Here is a 23,837-nt window from a genome sequence, read left to right on the forward strand (position 1 = left end):
AGCAATATCACGTGATCGGCTGTTCTGATGATTTACTCGAACGCCGCCCGCGGGAGGCTGGATTGGGAAGGAAAGGGGCAGGGCGAGGAAGGGGCATGGAAAGGGGCGGGGAAGAAGTATGGGAGGGGGAGGAGGGAGCGGACCGGACGTGGAGTCAAAGTTTAGCTGGGTGTGGCCACGTGTATTGCAAGAGACCTCGAGGCTCTCTGATTGTTTTCGCTTTGAGTTTATAGGTGGTGGGTATTTCATTTTGTTGATTTCCACAGAATAGTAGAATTACAGCAGTTGGAGATTTGCTCCACCTAGCTCTTTTTATTTTTTGAGATGGAAAATATCCAGCAAACACAAAGGGTAATGTAGGAAATTTACAAAATTAATTAATTACCCATTTGGGAGGGGTGGTTTGGTGCATGTTTCAGATCTACCTGCCACCACTCAGTCCCCTTTTCACCTTCCTACTCCTCCGCTTGTGGCAGGTGCTTATTAAATGTTTATTGACTAATTACTCCTCTAGTGTCTTGGTAGCCCGCATCCTAGTGAAGGTCTGATGCGAAGGAGCTCACATCTTCAGAGAGTATGTGTGCAACAGGTTCCCCAGTAGTAGACGTGAAATGTTAAGTAGGCCTTTTACAACCTACCAAGGATGTTCTCTTATTTATCGTAGGCAAAACCCCGACCTTAGTTCAAAATACCTTTTAGAATCATGCGAATTTAGCACTGCCTCCCTCCGTAAACGGATGAGGAAAAGGTATCTGTTCAGGTTCAATATAATTCTTCCAGTTGGTGCCAGAAAAATGCTAAATGGCTATCATTTCTGAAACATGCATCTGTGCATATACATATAGATAGATAGACGGTGTTTTTGTTTTAAGCAAGAGTTTAAGCGGTGGAATGCCACCCTCCCCCTTTTAAATATATTCCTTTCTTGGAAAAGTTTTTGAAGGACTTTTGTTTAACTTATATAAGATCGTTTCCTTGTTGTAGAAGTTTGTATTTTAATTTAAAAAATCAAATTAAAAAATTAGTTTGCCACTCCCAACATATGATTATCGAGACAATATTGGTGCCAATGGAAATATTTTGGAGAATTTGCAAAGTCTTAGGGGTGGTGAGAGTAATATCCCTTTTATAGTTCAAAAATTTCACGTTCCATGATTTACTATGCAAAAAGCAAAATTATCACTTGTATACAGCCTATGCTTCTGCCTCTCATGACTTAACAAGCTCCTGTTCCCATTTAACAGGAGGGTGGGAGGTATATTAAGAGGGTTTTTTTTCCCCCTTCATGCCTTTTTTTAAATTCTTCATTGTATCTCTCATCTCATCAGACTGTTGGTTTCATTGGTGTGAATGCCCCATTAGTGGTACAGATCACATCCCATAATACACATTCATTTCATTCAACACTTATCCATGTTAGTCAATCAGTTAAAAACATTTATTAATCAATTTTTATGGTCAAAATGTCAATTAAGCACTTGCTATACAAAAAAGAGCGAAAACAGTTCCAGTCCTTAAGGAGGTCCCCTTATTCCCCCCAAATATTCATATGTATCTGGCTTTTTTGACAAGATTTGAGTAACAGTTAATGACCCCTCACCCTTGCTAATATGATCAACCTAATCCTCTTCTGTTTATTAATATCTTTGCTAGTATTCTTTTTCTTTTTTTTTTTTTTTTTTTTTTTTTTTTTTATTTTTTTTTTTTTTTTAAATTTTTTTTTTATTATATATATATATATATTTTATAATATTATCCCTTGTATTCATTTTTCCAAATTACCCCCCCTCCCTTATTCCCTCCCCCCGACGACAGGCAATACCATACATTTTACATGTGTTACAATATAGTCTAAGTAAAATACATGTGTGTGAATATCATTTTCTTGTTGCACAATAAACATTAGAATCCGAAGGTATATGCAACCTGGGCAGACAGATATTAGTGCTAACAATTTACATTCCCCTCCCAGTGTTTCTTCTCTGGGTGTATCTACCTCTGTCCATCATTGATCAACTGGAAGTGAGTTGGATCTTCTTTATGTTGAAGATTTCCACTTCCATCAGAATACATCCTCATACAGTATCGTTGTTGAAGTATACAGTGATCTTCTGGTTCTGCTCATTTCACTCAGCATCAGTTGATTTAAGTCTCTCCAACCCTCTCTGTATTCCTCCTGCTGGTCATTTCTTACTGAGCAATAATATTCCATAACTTTCATATACCACAATTTACCCAACCATTCTCCAACTGATGGACATCCATTCATCTTCCAGTTTCTATTTGCTAGTATTCTTAATAGAACTTTTTATACAAAAGTCTTCATTGTTAATATGGTGCAACCTATTCATGCCTATGATTGATCCATTTTCCCTGGGCAATTCATGTAACCTTTCTGGGCCTCAGTTTCTTCATCTGTAAAATGAAGGTTTTGTATTAGATCATCTTTAAATTGCTTTCTAGCTCTAAATTGTATGATACCATGATTATATGGCGCATTAAAAGTTTAATTAAAATCCCCTTCTGAGAAGTCCGATTCTAAACTTCCTAAATTTTCTTATCGAGAGTTTTTCACATGCAGTTGAATTCTGTTACAGTAAAATATATTAAAATTAGACAGTGTGATATATCTAGAGTCTTGGGTCAGGGAATGAAGATCTGGGTCCAAACACCACCTCTGATGCTGTGCAAATCACATAAACCTTCTGAGCTTCAATGTCTTCATCGGTAAGATGAGGATAATATCTTAAGTACCTCTTTGACAGGGTTGTTGTGAAGTTAAACAGAAAACTTGTTTAAAGTGTTCTGAAAACTTCAACGTGCTAAATAAATGTCCATTATTATGATTTTATTGGATGACTTAAAACTTAATACACAAAATAATGTTCCCTGAATCATGGCTGTAAAGTAAAGGAAAAACCAAGCATAAACTTACGTGTATGGTCAGCACTGTCCCCAGCTGTAATTACAAAGGAGTGTATTCATAATGTTGCATATTACAGATATTATGTCATCAGCAGATTAGACAGTAGAACATGTGACTAACAGGTGATTTGAGTTTCATTTTAGTATTTGATCTTAAAGGCTTATATACTCTAATTATAACTGCTTTAAATTCATAGAAAATCAATTGTGGCCAACGATGACTTTTTTCTGAAGAATTTCTGAATTAAAAGAGGATTTGTAATGATAAAGAACATTTACATTTATGACAGGTAAGTCTACTTTTTTTCTTTTTATGGCTTAAAAATGTATTGAACTAAACAGAAGATCCTGGTTAATTTTTTTTTTTTTAAGTAAAGCAGAAGTTGCATTATCTTAGATGGACTGTGTTCTGTGTGCAAAGGTGATTTGTTTTGGCTGGGAGCCACATAGTCTGATTCTATCATCTATTCAGTATTGTACTGTAGTAGAAATGACATGTCATCAAGACTCTCAGAAAGCTCTTATGCTGTAGAATTTGATAATTGAGTGTATTTTTCTTGACTATACATTGGAATTATACCTTAGTATAAGGATTAGAACTCAATTGCTAGTACCCCTCACATGAATTATGCAGCTTCAAAGTCATCACATGTTCCAGTGGCGAATTCTAAAAAGAACAACCATATTAACTTTGTATATTAGTTTATTTCCAATCAGATAATTACTTTCTGTGAAACTGAATTAGAAACTTAAGAGTCATCATATTAGATTAGTTTACTTTGGTATTCTGCCAATGCTGCAATTTCCCCTATAGTTTCTAAGAAATTACTCTTCACTTTCTTAAAAGCTATTTCTCATCCAGAGTGGCTACCATCTTTCCTGTGAGGGTCATGCAATGGAAAGTCTTTTTATGGGTACAGAGGTTAAACTAAATATACTTGGCAGGCTTCAGTCAGCAACTAGATTAAAAAAATTACAGTTACATAATATACATGTTGAATTCAAGTATATTCAGAAAGATTAGCTTTATATTTATTGTACTTTCTTGAAGGCATTGCTCTTCCAGATTTGTTTCAGTTTATAAAATTTAAATGAGATAAGAAATTAAAGGTAAATGATTTTTTTTGGCTGCTGTCAAGTTGAATGGTTTGAAAATCTATTTCCTTCTGAAAAAGTATTTCCTCTATATTGTTCTTCCCTGAGGTAGAAAAACAACTCACACTCTCTTTCTCATCCTCAGATCTACAAAACTGATATGTTTGCTCATTTCGTATATTCTAAAAGCCACTATTAAAATTATGTTTCTACTTTAAAATTTTTAGAGAAATAGTAGTTTCTTTCCCATTACAAAGGCCATTTTATCTTTTTTGATATACAAAAGGAGTCACATTTCAACTCCAACATTAGGGCATATCCTGGATATAATGGTGGAGATGGCTTCTGTGATTCTCCCCAGTCAGTCAACAAGTTTTTATTGAGGACCTGTTATGTGTTTGACACTGAGATACAAAGGGTATAAATGAAATAATTTCTGCTCTCAACAGTCTTAGAACCTATTATTTATTTATTTTTAATATACATTGCTTTGTAATTGTGTTGGGAGAGAAAAATCTGAACAAAAGAAAAAAAAAACTGGGAGAGGAAAAAAAAACAGAAGTGAACATAGCATGTATTGATTTACATTCAATCTTCTTATTTCCTTGTTCTGGATGCAGATGACATTTTCTATTCAAAGTCTATTGGGATTGTCTTTGGTTCTATTTTATTTTTTACTTTTTTTTTCTTTTTCTCAACAATATTTTATTTTTCTAAAAACATGTGAAGATAGTTTTCAAAATTCATTTTTGTAAGATTTTGTGTTTCAGATTTTTTTCTCCCCTCCTTACCTCACCAAAAACAGTAAGCAATATGACATAGGTCACATGAACAATACATTTAAATATATTTCTATGTTTGTTATGTGGTGCAAGAAAAATCAGACCAAAAGGGAAAAAAAAACACATGAGAAAGAAAAGGTAAACAAAAACAAAAAAGGTGAAAATACTGTGCTTTGATACACATTCAGTCTCCATAGCTCTCCCTGAGTGTGGATGGCATTTTCCATTCCACATCCATTGAAATTATCTTAGATTGCCACATTGCTGAGAAGAGCTATCATAGTTGATCACATAATCTTGCTGTTACTGTGTACAGTGTTCTCCTGGTCCTTCTCCTGTCACTGAGGATCATTCATGTAAGTCTTTCCAGGCTTTTCCAAATTACAGTTTATCTGGTGAGACAACGTATACATCCATAAGTTTGTTGTTGATCCTTCATTCTCAAAGAGTACCATTGGTAGTACAAGGGTGTACAAGGGTGATAGTACAATGTTTTGTTTTATGAGTGATTTGGATTTAAGTGAGGCAGATCTGTGCAGACTGTTTTCCAGTCATCAGAGTCCAGTGGCAAGACATAGGTTGAGACAACTAATGATGGCCCAAGATACATATGCAAGTATATACATTACAAATATATATATAATACATACAAATTTAAAGGTAATAAAATGTAAGATAGTTGCTAAGGGAAGGCTCCAGAAACCTTGCTGCTATCAGGAAAGATATTAATTATCTCTTAAAAATTTTTTTTAAATTATTTTTGAAGCTATCTCTTAAAGGGAGTTAGGAATTCTTAGAGGAACAAATGCAAACAGCTGATGGGAACGATAGGAGGTGGCTGTCAATGAGTATTAGAAACAAAGAGGACAATTGAATTGTCCATAGATTCCAGGAAAGGGAACAATGCATACGAAGGCCAGAAATATGTCGGGGTCCATTTTATTAAGGGCTTTAAAAGCCAAACAAAGTAGTGTTTTACATTTTATCTTAGAGGGGATAAGAATCTAGTGGAGTTGATAAGGAAAATAACTTTGCTAGCTGTATGGATTATGGATTAGAGAGGGGAGAGACTGGGGGGCAGGGAAACCATTTAATTGTCTAGACTAAAAGCAGTGAAGACTTCAACTGTGATGGTATCTGAGTGAGTAGTAGACTGGGTAACTTTTCTGTGAAGCAGCTTCCTTATCTATAAAGTATAGTCAAACCCAATATAATCTATCTCACCAAAAAGTCTGAAAGATTGAATTGAATCAAGAAGGTTCACAAATTATCATGTTTTGAAACTGTGTCCCACAGTAAAATAGGTTCCACAAGCTATGGCCAGGAACCCTTGAAAAGCTAAAATATAGTCTTATAATGTCAAGGTTATCCTGGACTTCTCACTCTTACTACAATATCTAATAATCTAATCTTACTGCCAAATCTTGCTGTTCTGATGTCCCCCATGCTTTTTAGATCCAACTCCTTCAGACTACTTTATATAGGGATCCTTGTGGCTGCATATTAACTTAGAAAACAACATATTACCATTCCACATATTTAATTTTTATTTTTTGTTAAATATTTCTCCAGTTACATTTTATTCAAGTTCATACTGTACTGGAGAGTCAAGTGGGCTAGTCAAATCTGAACTAGATGGTCTCTGAGGTCCCTTCTATCTCTGGAGATGTAATGCCAGATTTTTTCTCCTTTCCTTCCTTACCTCACCAAAACAGCAATCAACATGACATAGGTTACATGTATAATACTTTTAAATATATCTTAATATGTTTATATTGCTGATATCAGGATATCATGTTCAAGAGTCTCATGAACTTTCCCTTTTTTTTTTCCCTTCTTTAGGTGCAGTCATTTGGGACAAAGAATCCATATCATGATTATTTTGAAACAGACAATTGAATGTTCCACCTCCACATCTAGCTTCCTAACATTAGTTCTTTAGAAAAGATTATAGTTTCATTAATTTTCTTATGACTTAGGTCAATACAAGTTAAAATTCGGTACTACAGTAGAGAACGCATTGATATTAATTGTACACATTTTAAAAAACTATATGAAATAATAGGAATCAGGTAGCCAAAAATTATAGTATCTCATAATGCGATTTACAAAATGGAATTTTCTGATGTTAGTTCTTGGTTATATAATCTATGTGGTTGATTTAATAGTTGATGTCTGGGTGTCTGTGAATTTTTTCTATGAAGGACAGCATGTTTTTGGCATTTTAACAATGAGCTTTGTGCTCATTGCAGCAGGGGTAGTCCAGTGTTTTAGTTTTATGTGGTACAAAGAAGATTTTCAGACAACGGGTCAGAAAGAGTTGAGTTGCAGTCTTCTAATTCATTGTTTTCAGGGAGGAATTTTTACAAGGTAAGTTTAAATTTTTAATTATTAACAAAACTTTTTCCTCTTTTATTCAAACCTGATTGAAATTTTTGGCTCATATCTTACTAAGGTAGACAAACATTCAAATGTGCTTTATTTGTGTGATGTACAAAGGTCATTCATTCCATGTATCTAGAGCTGACTTAACACAATGGGGTAGCAACAGAATTTTCAAGGTATATTTATAAAATTCGATTTATGTTTGTATATAGGTAAATTTTTAGTGTGTTAAAAAAGTCATTTCTGTAGTTTTTTCCTGGAATGAAATTAGAACATCTTTCACTTGAGCTATAAATATTGTCTGCCTTTTGTATTAATCTGGTAAGTAGGCCACCATTTTGAAGACAGTTTTCTTATCTATAATGGAAGTTTAATTAGATAACTTTTAAGGTAGGTTTCAGTGATGACAAAGACATTATTTACTAAGGACTTTATTCTATTAAAATAAATGCAAAATCTAAGAAGATGAGTAACCTGCAGTAGTTGATGTTGATCACCTCTCTCCTGGATTCTGTTTCCTCTCTAGGATTTTACACCACCATTCTCCTGGTTCTCTGGCCTGTCTCACCATTCCTCCTCAGCCTCCTTTGCTGACTCATCACCCATATCATGCTCAAGGGTCTGTCCTAGACCTTTTTCTCTCTCTACATTCTAACTCTTGCTTATTTGATCAGTTCCCATGGCTTTAATAAGCCATGGAGACATTTTAGATTCAACATGTCTAATGTAGAACTTGTTCTGTTTTCTCCCAAATCTGCTATTCTTGCAAACATTTCTATTTCTTACAGCTCTCAGATTTGTACAGCTATCCTTGATCCCTTACTCTCTTGTTCTATATCAATTGTCAATTTTTCCCATCTTAATTACTTACCATCTTAGTTCAGGCCCTTGTCACAAGTCAAATTGAATTACTGCAATAATCCTCCATGACTTGTCAAAGTAAGTCAAGTCAGCGATCAATTTTTAAATTTATACTATGTGCCAGGCCTTCTACTAAATTCTGAGAATATAAGAGCAAGCAGAGAGAATGTCATGATCTCAAGGAGCTTATACTTTTTAATGGGGAAAACAGTACATATAAAGAAGGTGAAGGAGGGTTGAGAGGAGGTGCCCAAGAGGAGGAAAGAGAAGCCTTCAGAGTCTGGGGCAGACCCAGAGAGGAATGAAGCAAAGAACATGACCAGCCTGAACATTTTGCTTAAAATGGAGGTTCTGGGAAAAACTGACCAACCAGAGGGAAGGACTTCAGGGCTGACATGAAGCTCTGATAGCCAGAAGTGGAGCCTGAGAAGCAAGTCACCCTAGTGGCCAAAATGATTTTAAGAAGAGATCTGATCAGGTTACCCCCTTATTTAATTGTCTCCCTGAAACTCCCTGATTTTTTAAGGATAAAACATTAATTACTTAATTTGGCTTTTAAAGCCTTTTACAGCATAGCTCCAACCTAGCCTTCCAGCCTTGTCATTCCCATTTCCCCTTCCTGCATTCTATATTCCAGCCAGACTGTCTTCTCTTTTCTTCAGATGTATAATTCTATTTCCTTTGTGCTGGTCATCTTCTGTGATTAAGATACAGCCCCATTCTCATCTCTGCCTCATTGAACCCCTTTTTTCCTTCAAAGTGTTACTCAAACACCATCTTTTTTACAGGAAGCATTCACCAGTTTCCCTTGTGCCCTCCCTTTCTAACTACCATGCATTTCAGTTTTGGGCATTTATTGATTGCTTTTTGAACTTCCTGATTTCATCTAAGTTTCACTTTCTTGAGAAGGTTTTTCCCACTCTGCTTTGCTGCTAGTACCTCTCTCTGTCATTATTTCCAGTTTTCTCTGTGTAGATCTTGTATGTAGATAGTTTGCATATTGTCTTCCCTATTAGAATGTAATTCCTTGAGGGGAGAGATTGTTTTACCTTTTTTTTTTTTTTTTTTTTTTTTTTTCTTTTGGTATCTTCAGTGTTGGGTACAGTGCCTGGCATAATGCTGTTCGATTGCTTTTCAGTAGTGTCTGACTGTGATCCTATTTGGGGTTTTCTTTGGAGTGGTTTGCCATTTCCTTCCCCTGGTCATTTTTACAGAAAACAGAGGCAAACACAGGGTTAAGTGAACCCTGAGTCACATAGCTAGTAAGTCTAAGGCTGGATTTGACCTGGGGAAGATGAGTCTTCCTGACTCTAGATCCAGCTTTCTACTCACTGCACAACTCAGCTGCCTTCTACAGATAGTGAGCATTTAATGAAGGCTGTATATGTTTATCCTACATATACTTTTATATATGCATGCTCTCTCTTTCAATAGAATAAAACAGCTGCTTTGAGAGTTGCAAAGTATTTTACAAAAATTATTTTAATTGATCCTTACAATAATCTTGGGAGATAAATGCTATTTTTTACAGATGAGGAAACAGAGGCAGAGGTCAATAATAGTGTCTGAGACCAAATTTGAACTCAAATTTGAACTTTCTGATTCTAGGCACAGTGCCCTAAGAGTTGTTTCTTTGAGTTTTATTTGGGTATTTATTGGGGGAAGCACTGAAGATTAGGGAAGGCTTTATGGTGAAGATGATATTTTAATTTATCTTTAAAAGTTTGTTAAGAAGCAGAGAAGGGAGATCATCTCAGGTATTATCAAAGGTGAACCCACATACAGAGGTAGGAAGATGCAGAGAATATTGAGAGTACATATTGAGCCAATATGTTGGCTGCAACATAGAATTTAGAAGTAGAGTAAGAAACAAAGCTGGAGTGGCAGGGTAGTAGTACCAGACTGTAGTGGTCCTTGGATGCCAGGCACAGGAATTTGAAGTCTACTCAGTAGGCAAAGTTATTGTTGTTTGTCTTTTGTTCATGAAGATGACTATGACATTAGGAAATGGTACCCTGACATGCAAGTGAATTGGATTTAAGTGAGGGAGGGCTGTGCTGGGTCACCTGCCTCACCTTCCCTTCCAGAACCATTTGGGTCCAGTGACAAGATATAAATCAAGACAACTGGAAATGGCTCTGAATGTACTGGGAAACCTTGGCCTTTTACAGCTAAGGTCTCTAACAGATCTTAGCTTGAACGAAGCAATGCCCAATCAATGGTTAAGTCTAGAAAATAGAATAGCCACTAAAGCATTTTCAATAAGGGCATATTTTGGATGGATCTATACTTCAGAAAGTTTATTTTGGCAGAGGTAAAGAGAAATAATTGGAGTAAGGAAGGGATGCATGACCTATTGCAATAGTTCATGCAAGCAGTAATGATAATCTGTTGTAAGGTGATGAAAACAAAAGAGGGGGCAGATGTAAAGATGCTACAAAGGCAGAACTTGGTGATAGCTTTAATATGAGAGGTGAGGGAGAAATTTACATCAAAGATAACCTAAAGAGTTAAAAAGGAGGCATTAAACATTTAATAGAAACTAGGATCATCTGTAGTGTAAAAGCATATAAAAATAAAATAAGAATAAAAATGCACACCGATAAATAAAAATGTGTCTGAGGATATTTTACCATTTTAAAGTATTTTGCTTTTATATTAAATGACTCAGAGAAAAATAAAAGTTAAATGCATGATAAGCATTATAGATAGAATAAAAGCAAAGACAGTTCTGCTCTTGGCATTTACGTTTTAATTTGGGAAGACAATACACATGGGAGAGTGATGGTCAAGGATGAGCACTTTGTTTAAAAAAATGGTAATTGGGGCCATAGGGAAGTAGTTTGACACATCCCTTTCAGAATCCATGAGATTGAACTGAGATAGTGGACCAGGTTAGCCTGAAGCACACCCTAGTTGGGGAGTGTGGCTCCATGGTAGAAATTTCAGGGAAATTATCAGGGGATTTTTCTTTCTTCCTTTTTTTCCCCCTAAAAAACAACATAAATTTCAGACTCCCTCTGAAGTCAGAATTATCAGTGCACCATGACAGATACTGAAAGTATCTCCACCTTTATAGCTTTTCCAAGTTAAATCTAACAAAGCAAGAGAAAAGAAACCACAGCATTTTTATTATTACCAAAAAACATTAATCTTTAAAGGGGCTTACCAAAATTTTTTTTTCTTGGATCACAACATCTGTAAACGAAATTAAGATTAAGGAGGATGGAGAAAGACTTCTTGTGGAGAAGTAGAAGGTGGGATTTTAACTGAGACTTGAAGGAAAGCAGCAAAGCCAGGAGATGCATGTGAAGACAGCCAGTGAAAATTCATGGAGTTAGGAGATGAGTGTTGTTGCTTCACAGTAGTGCTCCAAAACTATGATTGTGATCAATTATATTAATCAGAAATCTGGAGTCTTTCAGTGTTGTTTTCCTTACATATTTATGTCATAATAGGAAAGTGCAGGGCAGTGAACACTGACCTAAAAAAGGTCATTTAAAATGTTATCTTAGTCCAAAATATCCTTTCCACCTTCATGACTCTGTCTTCTTCTGGGAAAAATTTCTAAGATGCCTAATGAATAAATAATTTCTTTTAGGGCATCTTAGTCTAAGTCATACAGTGCTTTGTTTAGAAACATTATGACTAGTTGAAATTGCAAATTAGTTAGAACCAATCAGACTGGAAAAAAGAGGTTTAATTCTCTATTCTCTATGCTACATTGTGCTTTGCTGATTCCAGGTGCTTCAAATATAGCCAGGTGCTTATTCATTTAAGCTAGAAGATACAGAATCAGGTAAAGATAAAAGTCCACAAACTGGAGTTCAGACTCGCTGGATTAAGAAAATATTTGTGTAATTCCTATCTCAGAAACTCTCCCCATGTTACAAAGGGAGATTTTTGTATTTTCTTGCCTTACAAATGTTACCCAAGAAACTTGTAAATATATATGCATATTATACTATACTGAAATTGACTCCCCCTTTAAAAGCATGAAGTTTACAACATTTGAAAAGAAGGAAAATGAGATGTAAATCATGAATGAACAGCCATTGGTACCAAAGGTATAAAGCATGTAAATATAAAAGATAGAGAACTTTTATAGAATTTTGTTTATAATATTAATGTAAGATTTATTTTATTTATATGTATAATTAAGTTTTAATTTATATATATTTTATTTCAACAAAATTTATTTTATATAATAAAATTTATATAGTTTATATAATAATATATAATAAAACTTTATATAATAAAATTTAATATATATATTTAACTTTATATAAAATATAAATTTTACAAAATTATATAAAAGATATATATATATATATATTTCCAGTGTTACTGGAAGCATAAATATACCCCATATTGCAGGATGAAATGCATCTAGGTGGTGCAGTAGGAATATCAGAGTTGAAACGTGTCCTGACACTCATATGTGTGACACTAGGCAGGTCACTTAACTTCTATCTGCTTCAGTTTCCTCAACTGTAAAATGGTGATAATAGCACCTGCCTCTCAGGATTGTTGTGGGGATCAAATGACAATATTTGTTAAGAGCTTAACACAATGTCTAGAACTTAATAAATGCTTATTTCTTCCCCCTTTTGAAGGTCACTTTCTACAAATCCAATCTTGGCTCTCTGTTGTTCAAAGTAGAAAGGATTGTGATCCTGACAATTCTTTCTTGCTTGTCACAATCTCATGATTCTATTAGCAGCTCATTCAGAAATTTTTTTCTGATATAATCAAATTTCTCTTTGCAGTTTGCATCCATTACTTGTAAAAGCTTTTAGTATAGTACTTGGCATGTAGTAGGTGCCTAATAAATGCTCTTTTCCTTTCTTCCTGACCTCCAAGATCAAACAAAGTAAGCCCAATGCCTTTATCATAGCTATCATGCCTTCCTGAACCTTCCCTCCCCACCCCCACCCCTACCCCCATTTCTTATTTGTCTTGGATTCAAGGTCCAACACCAACATGATTGTTCTCTTCTGTGTAATCACCTATGTAGCCTTAAACTACGACATCTAAAGCTGAATATAATATTTAATTGTGGTCCGACTAGAACAGGTACTAAGGGACTGTAATTTTTTTATTCTTGGATTCTGCGCATTTCTTATTGAATACAAGATTACATTAGCATTTTTGATTGTCCTATCTTACTCTTGGTTCATATAGAGCATTCACTAAAGTTCCAAGTTTTTTTCATGCAAACTGCTACCAGCCTACATTTCTTACTTGTGCCATCAGTTTCTTGCACCTAACACACTGTTCCCTCATGAATTTCAATTTATTAGATGCTAGCATATCAAAATCTTTTTAGATCCTTACTCTTTAATCCAGTGTGTTTGTATCCCTATTAATTTTAGTGTTATCCTTTTGTTTGTTAATTATTTCCTATCTATCCTGCATATAACTTGCTTCAATTTGCATGTTATCTCCCCTATTACACTGTAGCCACATTGTGGGCAGGATTTTCTTTTGCTTTTTTTGGGGGGGGGTGTGGATCCTCAGCATTTAGCAGTGTCTGGCACAGAGTGGTACTTATTAAATTTTTATTGATTGCCTTTCCTACTTTCTTGTTGTGGTCAGGACAGTATTCTAGCCTCTTTACCTAAGCATGTCAATCTAGTTTTTCTCTAACAGACAATAAAGCTGTCTCTGGAAGTTAATTCTGGGGCGAAGGCTCAAGCTGAATCTCCCTCAGTCTTTTATATTTAGCAGATATTCTAAGACCATAAGAGTCACCACAGAAGGAAATGAGTGGAGACTTCTATCCAAGATAAGTGTTAAGACTGGTCTTGTAAAATAAATAGCCTTTGAAAGTTACTAATATGATTTTGAAGGGTTAGTGTTAGGATTACAAAGTGAGAACTCAGGTTGTCTGGACAGTAACAAGGTGAGAACTCAGGTTGTCTGGACAATGACTTGACAGTTCTCTGGCTCAGACCTTTGGTTCTGGCCTTTAAAGGGAGTTTACACCTTAGGAATTCTAAGAGGAGCAGGTTCATTGGTTAAAGTAGTATTTCCCAGAAGCACTTGCGTTATCCCACGCCCATTCTCTGGGAGGATAAAAGAAGGACAACATTGGATCTGCGAGAATCGACTCTGGGATAAAATCTTGACGCCAGGCAGGCTGAAAAGAGACCAGTCTGATTTGAGGAAGGACAAGAGCTGGAGGAGATTCAGAGCTCCCAAGAAACCTGCGCACAGAGGAAAAGATTTTACAGATCTCCTCCCAGAGAAGGATTATAATTGAGCAGACGACCAGACCCTCACAATTCAAGAACTTTACAAGTTAGGAGGTAGAGAAAAAGGAAGAGAGCCTTCTAAACATGGGGGACAGACAATGAAAATGCTTATAGTCATAAGATGAAATGTCTTGTCCTTGGGACAAGAAGGCTAGTGTCATTGGATGGAAAACCATTGTGGTAGGGTGTAAAGTGTAAGAAGACTTGAAAGATGAAGGCATATTATGAAGGGCTTCAATTAACAGAGGATTTTATATTTGATCCTAGAAGTGATGTGGAACTCCTAGAATTTATTGATTAGGGACAATCAAACTCATGCTTTTAAAAAGATAACTTTGATAGCTGAGTTAGCTGATGGACTCAAGTGGGGACAGACTTGTGTAAGGGAGACCAAGCAGCAGGCTATGTCAGTAGTGTAGGTATAAGGTGAAGCAGGGCAGCACCAGGGTGGTAGCAGTGTCAGAGGAGACAAGGGAGTATATAGAGATGTTTTGAACGTGCAAATTACAGGACTTGGCAACAGATTGGATAGAGAGCAGCAGTGGGGGCGGGGTGGTGAGAGGGAGTGAGGAGTCAAGGATAACATATAAATTGTGCATTTGACTGACAAGGAGGATGGTGCTACCCTCCACAGTAATAGTTTGGAAGAGGGGAGAGGTCAGCAGAGAGGTTAGGACTGGATAAGTAGTTTTGAGAATCATTAGCATAGAAGTTATAAATAAATCAATGAACCCTAAGGGGAAAAACAAGGGAAAGAATCTAGAGATTGAAGAGAAGAGAGATCCGGACAAAGCCTTTTAAGATACCTCTGATAACTACTAGGGAGTGACTTGAATGAAAATCTAGCAAGGGAGACTGGGAAGGAATGCTCTGATAGGTGGGAGGAGAAGCAGGAGAGAGTGATGTCCCAAAAAACCGAGAGGGAAGAGGATCAAGGAGAAGAGGGTGATCAACAGTATCAATGGCTTCAGAGAAGGACCGAGTAAAGTCCATTTGATTTGGCATTTAAGAGATTCCAGACAACTTTGGAGGGAGCAATTTTGGTTTAATAGTGAGGTTGGAAGCTAGAATGTAGAATGTTAGAAGAGAGTGAGAGGAAAGGAAATAGAGGAATGGATTGCACATATTCTTCTCAAGAAATTTAGCTGGAGAGTGTGCCATTTTATGTTTCAGGGAATATAACACTTAAGCACATTTTTCTACCATTTCTTTTAAGCTATTTATTTTCACTTTTTTCCTTCCAAACTCTAATTTCAATTTTCTATCTCTTGCTTCATTTCTTCTATGCATTTTATGTAGCACTTGTAGAGACACCATATTTTCTCTGGGGCTTTTTTTTTTTTTTGAATTGTTGTTGAATTAATCCCTTTTTCACCTCTAGGGCTTCATATTTGTGTATTTACAGGTATTGGTTTGCTTTGAGAAAGGGATTCCATTTGGCTTTCCAATGCAGCAATTCAGATGACCTTTCTAGTGGGCCTACCTTGGCACAAGACCCCATGGACTTATCCATTCCCAGTAGAGAAGAACCAGCTGACCCATATCAAAAAGTGTTAGGTGAAGTGTCTGACCTGAGCATGCTCAGGTTATTTGAAGTATACCTGGAGGCCTCTCCTCAGCTCATGATTCAGCTTTACGTCCTGATGGAATCTAATCAAGTTGACTTCAGTCAGGGTAAGCTTTTCTGGTCATTACAGAGGATGTCTGCTTCTTCTAGAACTCCCTGACTACATACAGTATTTTCTTTGTCATATTTGTACATGTTTCTAAAATGTTTGATTTTAAAGAAATGCAATTAGTATAACAGTGGTATGAGTACTGAATACAAAACAGCATGAGTAAAGGCAACTGGATAGGGCAGTGGGCAAGGACAGCTGAAGGGTCTACCTGCACTAGGCGTGAGGAAGATCTAGTTTGAATCCTAACTTAGACATAGACTGCATGGTCCCAGGTAAGTCACATACATCCCAGAATTTAACATACCTACATGAAGTTCATGGTAAAATTTATAGCACTGTGTAAATGCTAACTATTCTTAATAAAGTCTGTTAAATTAAATTGTATTTGAACAATGTCTTTGATGTGCAGCATTGTCTAGTGGGGCAAGAGGTATGTTTTCCAAACCTGATTTAGTATTTAGGTTCCTTAAATCCCAAGTGGAACTAAGAGTAGGATGATAAAGTAGGCCCATCTGGTATCTATAACTGTATCTTCCCCTTGGTGCTTTGAACTGATGACCCAAGACTGGATTGTTTTGTACACAATTGCCAGTTTTGTAAATCAGAAGTTGAAAATGTAAAGCTCACAGGCTAAATTGGGGTTCTTCATTCTGAGTCTGTGTGCTTGTTTTAAAAATATTTTTATAGCTGTTTTTCAATATAATTAGTTTCCTTTGCAGTCCCATGTCTTTTATTTTATGTATTTAAAATTATTATTCTGAAGAGTCCATTGACTTCAGTATAATGTCAAAGAGGTCTGTAATACCAAATAATCTTTATTTAATTGTTAAGAATCCAGTGATATTTGTGGTTTTTTGCAGGATTGTGTCCTCATTAATTCAGCAATCATTTATTAAGTGATTACTATGTCTGGAGCATTTTGCTTGTTCTTAGGGATTAAAATCTAAAAATGAACATTTCCTCAATAAACCTCCAATAAGGAAATAATGTATATGCAAATAAAAATAATAATGGTGGTAGCTAGGGTTTATATAACACTTTAAGGTTTTTAAAGTACTTTACATATATTATCTCATTTAGCTTTATAGTGCAAGGATAGCTAAACAGATAAAGTGCTAAAACCTGGAAAGATCAGTAAAGACTTCCTCTAGGAGGAGGCACCTATTTGAGCCTTGAAAGAAGATACTGAGGGTTCTAGCCTAGAGCAAGAAATCATTTTGACTGTGACTAGTAAGGTATTACATCTAATACAGAGGAATTAATTAATGAATAGATTTTCCCATAATATGAAGGGCAGAAATGTCCAGGTACATAGAGTAAATGTGGTCATAACCTAAAATACTATTGGCATTTTATGTGTTTATAATATATTTGATTCATATGATTTACTTCAAACTTTTAAAAAATGGCACAAATGAACTCAGTACTTCTTATTCATCTTCTGCTGAGGTGCTCACTCTTCTACAGATTTTTCTCTTAAAACTTTACGGAATTACCACGAGGTAGATAATGTAGATATCTGTTACTCCCTGATTGAATTAATGTAGAATTAAGATGAACCTATTATCTCATCAGTATGGACATTTTCTTCAGTGATGTTGATAAGAACTTCTCAAGCCTGTTCATTTTTTGTAGTGCTTATCCATGTCCCCCTGTAAGTTTAGACAGGGTATTTTCCCACTATGCTTTCTATGACTACTGATGGGAGTATTTGGGCAGTACATTGTTATTCCTTGCTATTGCTATATATCACTGCTTTTTTTTTCTTTGATCACACATTGTTGATGACATCCTTTACTCTGATTCTTCATAATTTCTTTTTTGTTTTGTGTATTCAGTGCACATCTACCATGTACCTTTCCACTGGTCTCTGAGTGACATTGGCTTTTAATTCTTTATGGCTTGTTGTGTTCCATGACTTAAAACCATACAACAATACTGATACAATATAGATATTGAAAACATTAATTTTAGTTTTAAGAAGAAGTTTGGGATCATTAAAAAAGTTTTGTAACATGCCAAAGGCATTCCAATCTGCTCTCCACATTCGATTTAAACTTTTTGGCCCAATTTGTTTACTTTCAGTGACAGGCTAAGATATCTTTTACTGATGAATAAGCTTTTTAGGCTGATCATTATAGTAAAAGTTATTCCCCTGGACTTGGCAGTACATATTCTTAATCTCCTTTTTTTTCTGTGTGGGTAGTTAGATCAAACTTTTTGAGTTGTTATAAATCTGTTCCATGAGGCTTTGCAATTTTGCAATGTTTGATATAACCAATACAAGATCAAATAAACCCAGAAGCATCTGGAGGACTTTACCATATATAGGAAATGCTTTCCCCCATGACTGTGGCAAACAAATATACTTTAGTTTTGTTCCCCACCTGGTTTTAATGATCATAGTTGTTGCAAACATGTTTTCTTTGTTGTTCTTTCAAGGAATAATAATTTTAATTATGCACAGGAGACAGTATTGGAAGAGAACCTTTAAGGTGGTATTTTAGTCAATTGAGTCAAAAGATTTTTTTTAGATGAACAAATACATATATATGATAAGATTTTTATTCTCTACATTTTTAGTCAGTCATAAAATGATAAAGATATGTTTTACTGTACAATATTGCTTATAAATGTTGCTTGTTCTCTTCTAATTTCTTTATAAAGGATGATCCCCATGAGTATATATTTGCATAAAGATTTTGTATATATAGGAAAGTAGACTTATAGGTTAGTAGTTGTTGATCTTCTCTTAGATACAAGATCTGAGAATTTTTCCACTCTTTTGATGTATTGTTCTCTATTAAATAGTTCTAACATAGATTGTCTTTATGTACATTTAATCTAATGTGCTTTCTTTTTCCATCTTTCTTTCCTTTAATGCCACTTCTATCTCTTTTATAAGCACATTTTGATACTATAATATTAAAGGCTTAAGTATGATGGCTCCACTGCTTTGATGGTCAAAAGTTTGTTGAAAAACAGTTAATTTGCAGATCTTTTCCATGTTCTCCCCCACCTACCATTTGTGGTCCATCAAATTTCATCCTGTAGTGTGTCCAAAATGGATTTGTATAACTGAATTTTTCTTTAAATTGGTTTTGCCCTCACTATTTTTTTCTGTTTTATGAGGTGTTTACTATACATAATCTTCTACTGTCCTCTGTTATTTTTATTTTATCTCTCATTTTTAATTGCTGCTTTTAGCTGTTTATATTGAAGTCATTTACTTCCTCATCCTATAATTGAACCCTACCTTATGACAAGGAAAACCAAGCAAAAACATTTTCTATAGACTTCTTTTCTGATAGTATATACAATATTCTGTCTTATTGGTCCCTCTCTCTGGAGGTTTGTTTCATTATTTGTTTTTTCCCCAAGATCTTCATTCTCCCCTCTTCTTCCCCACCCCAGTTTTCAGAGTTTCACTATATCCCAATACTCTTTTAATTTACATTGACAGAATTATTACATGTATTATTTTCTTGGCGCTGCTTATTTCATACAAATAGTTCATATAAAACTTTCTATATTCCTTGGAATTATTCATAGTTATAATGCCAGATTGCCCAATAATAATAAATTACATTTATATGTACTCAAATACTTTAACATACTAGCCATTCCCCAATTGTGGAGCATCCATTTTTGTTCCCAGTTTTTTGCTATCACAAATAATGTTGCTATGATATTTGGGTATACATAGCCTTTTTTTCTGTCATTTTTTGGAGTGTGTTTTTAGTAGTGAGATTGATTGGTTAAAGGTATAGATCTTTTAGTCACTTTTAAAAATAAAATTACAAATTGAAATCCAGAGCAGACCACTTGCTACACGTGTTATTTCTACTAGTTATGTGTGTATTTCTCAGGGCTTCAAGGTGTGGCTGTTTTCTTCTGTCTTTTTTGTCACTTTGCATGGAGTGAGGTGAAAGTTAAGGGATATTTTAATTTGCTTATTTTTTACTATTAGTGATTTATAGCATTTATAGCATATATATGATTGTTTATACATTACAAATCTTTTGAAGATTATATTCTTTGAACATTTATCTTTTAGGGAATTCTTTAAGATTTTACAAATGACCTTAGAGTAAATCAGTATTGCTCTACCATGTTTCTGCTTGGTAAAGAAGTAGAAAATGAGGAGATATTAATAAGCAGTGACATGATGAAAAGAACACTAGATGATGAGTCAGTTAAGCCCCAATTGAGCTCCACACACTTGTTTCAGTGTATAACACTGGGCAACTCAATGAAAATTTCTGAGCCTGTTTTTTCATCTTTATCGTTGAAATGCTTCAATGACTCATTGACGTGGGGACAGATCATAAGCCACCTATGTTGTCTCACCCCAAAATTCTTATCTGTGTTCTACACATCATTCACAGAGAACCTTATCTATTATGATCTCTCTTATGTCTGCAGGCCTTCTGTGGGTACAAGGAAAATAATGTTTGAAAAATGTGTGCAAATCATTTTTTTTTTTTTTTTTGCTATGTGCATGTGCTCAGTCTACTTACTTTTCTATCTTATGTTCCAGCTTCTGAATTTCATCTTCTTAGTTGTGTTCAAGGTATCATCTGTGGTTTTCTTATATCTACTATTTATCTTTCTTTTCTTCTTTAGGTCACATGCAATTTTGATTCTGTGGAGAATGAAGAATTCCATTAATTTTAGCCAAGTAGAATCATCAGAAGAATATTGGTGTTGAAAAAGATGGATTTTAAATTAGAGAGTAGTTTGGGAAAGCGTTATTCCAATTTAATCTGGTCTGCTGCCTTCTTATTTAAATTGTCAACAAGCATTTATTTTGCTTTGCTATTTATAGGCATTGAGCTAAGTCCTGGGAATACAAAGAAAGGCAAAAATAAACCTTTTCCTTAGGAATCTCATAGTAAATTATTTTTATAAAAATACTGGAGGATCTGTTCCTTTTTTTCATCGTGCTGACCTCTTGTTTTTCTTCCAATTTTGTCTATAGATTTTTTTCTAGATATTCCCCCCTTTTATCTTTTTTTTTGCCACTAAGATTTTGCCATTTATACAAAATGTACACCCTAATGCTTGTACTTCCCATCACACAGAATTGGTGGGAGGAAAGCATTATGTAAATCTAAAAGTGCCATTTGGATAAATGTGAATTGTTGTTCTTATTTGGACTATGGAATGAATTCTGTTCAGGAATCCATTGAGGACTGAAGGGGGGAGGGGATATTTGTTTCTTTTTTTATTATAGCCTTTTATTTACAAAACATATGCATGGGTAATTTTTCAGCATCGACATTTGCAAAACCTTGTGTTCCAACTTTTCCCCTCCTCCCCCCAACCCCGTCCCCTAGATGGCAGGTAGTCCAAAATAATTTTGTTTAGGCAGCAAGAGTTTCTAGTTGTTGTGATGTAGAGATAGCATTGTACCGGAATATTACAAAACCTCTTCAGTGAAAGCCACAAGAGATTAATCTAACCACCTGCAATGGAAAAAGAACACAGATGAAAAACTAATATAGTCCTCATGAGGACACAGATGAATGAGAAGCAACATCACATTTCTGAATTATACCGTGCTTCCAGTGATTCTGAATTCCTTGTTCTTGTAAAAGCTCATACTAATATTCTCCCAATGGAGAATATGGCTACGAGTCATGGAACCACCATGGTCTTAAAGGAATCAAAAATTACATGTAGCTGAAGGGAGAGTGGAAAGCTACCTGGTGGTATTAAGTAGGTTTTGCAGGATCTTGCTAATGATGACTTAGCCTTGAATATGAGTGACATGAAAAAATTATCAGTTAATGATACAGAGTTCTTTAGAGGTTGGCCAGTCGAACAGTCTTATTTCACAAATGAGGAAAAACAAAGGATAAGTATAATCAGAAAAGGAGATGGGTTGCTCATGTAGAGATAGCAGATGAATAAGCTTACCTAGTACATTGATACACCCATATTAATAAAAAAAACAAAGTAGTACCTTGGCCCATTGGATGGAAAGACATGAATAAGAATTGTATACATGAGACAGAATGGGTCAGGTTCAACCTAGATTGGTAGAGACAGTGGGAATAAATCCCCCCACTGATGAAATCATGGATCCATCAGGAGTCAAAGAATATTTTTTTATTATCTAGGTGAGAAAATGAGGGCCTAAAGGAGGGGGATGAATGTGAGAGCATTGAGAAGGACAACTTCTAACAGTTCTAACTATTCTAACAACTGACTGGACAAGTGGGGGAAGAAACAATAAAAAGTGATGCTGAGGTTAAACATAGTGTATCTAAATTGGGGTTCTTAACTTGGAGTCTATCAACTTATTTAAAATATTTTATATCTATATTTTCATGTAGTTTCCTTAGCAATGCAATGTATTTTGTCTTATGGGGTTAAAAATGACTTTGAGAAGAGGGTCTGTAGGTTAAATATTAGTTAAATTAATTAACAATGCAACTTTTCCATGGTGAGAATTTGTTTTGTTTTGTTTTTATTTTTTAGTTGCTGCTATTGTGGTCTCTTGCTGTGCCGTTTCCTGGTCAACTGTTGATTATCACATCGCCCTAAGAAAATCTTTACCTGATAAAAAACTCCTCAGTGGATTATGGCCCAGATCAACATATCTCCTGTATAAGCTATTTACATTTGTATCTTGGATACTCAGTGTAGCTCTTTTAATCCTGCTAAATGTTAAATTGGGCTTAATTCAGCTATTTATCCTTTGGTTGTCAGGCATAACATGGGCTTGTAAACAGCAAACTTCATTTTGTACCTCCAAATGTATGGAGATTTTTTACAGAGTCGTTGTTGGATTTGTTCTGATTTTTACATTTTTTAATGTGAAGGGAGAAAATACAAAATTCTCTATGTCTGCTTATTATGTCATAAGGGTGCTGTTCACCTTGGGGATCTTGGTTAGGTTTTGGTTCTGCACGCCACCTGATGAGCATCAAGACTTCTTTAGAATTATCACCATTATTATAGTTGTAACTCTTCTGATTGGAATTTTTTCCCTTATTATTTATTATACTTCATTTCATCCCAACAGAAATAAAGAAAAAGAAATATTTGATGAAATAGATGCAGGGACTCCACCAAGAGCTTGTAGAATAAGACATTTCCTAATGCAATAACTGTTCATTTATCCATTTTTGGGATGTGTTTGAATAGTTTGTGCTTCAGGGTTTTCAGGGCTTCCAAGTAAGGGGAACTAACCATGCTTTGTTTCACTTTGAGAGTTAGGAGAATGTAATAGCACTTAGAAGGGGTTTCTCACTGCGAAATATGGTGGAAACAATTGTCTGTCCAAGGCCATTAAAGACAAGTCAACAAGTCACCATCCACCCTGTTGGTCTCATCCTGGAAGAAATTTCCCACAAAAGTGTTTACAGAAATTGATAATTTATCTTTTGAATTGTTTACTGTAAGAATTTGCATTTCATAGTAAGTGAAGATAATAATTGTGAAGTAATGAGAACATGTGTTTTTGTAATTATATACAACAAATAAAATTCCACTATGTTTTCCCAGCACACAAACTACTTTCTGGGAGTTTTGAGCATGTTGTTGTGGCCAGTTATTTCAGTTGTGTCCAACTGGAGTGGTTTGCCATTTTTTTTTCAGTTCATTTTATAGATGAGGAAACAGAGGCAGATAGGGTTAAATAACTCGCCCAGGGTCACACACTAATATCTGAGGTCATATTTGAGCTCAGATCTTTCCTGACTGTAAGCTTAGCTCTGGAGAACAAGGTGCCTCCTAATATCTTAACAAGTGGTATAGGGCATTTGGGAATATGGGAACAGCTTCTTGGATGAGGTGACACCTGAATATGGCTGATTATTTGGATTGTAAGAAGCAGTATATAT

At 35.2% G+C, this 23,837-nt stretch overlaps 1 protein-coding gene across 1 annotated transcript; it reads left to right on the forward strand.

Annotated features, from left to right (window-relative positions):
- Positions 1-150: 150 nt before the first annotated feature.
- On the forward strand, positions 151-23,507 carry XKR9 (XK related 9). The gene is made up of 5 exons (XM_074285453.1): positions 151-236; positions 3,123-3,215; positions 6,645-7,172; positions 15,711-15,979; positions 22,471-23,507. The coding sequence occupies exons 3-5, from the start codon at positions 6,901-6,903 to the stop codon at positions 23,100-23,102; spliced, it is 1,173 nt and encodes a 390-aa protein (XP_074141554.1). The 5' UTR covers positions 151-236; positions 3,123-3,215; positions 6,645-6,900; the 3' UTR covers positions 23,103-23,507.
- The last annotated feature ends 330 nt before the right edge of the window (positions 23,508-23,837 follow it).

This window comes from Sminthopsis crassicaudata, chromosome 1, assembly GCF_048593235.1.
Source record: "Sminthopsis crassicaudata isolate SCR6 chromosome 1, ASM4859323v1, whole genome shotgun sequence".
NCBI lineage: Eukaryota > Metazoa > Chordata > Mammalia > Dasyuromorphia > Dasyuridae > Sminthopsis > Sminthopsis crassicaudata.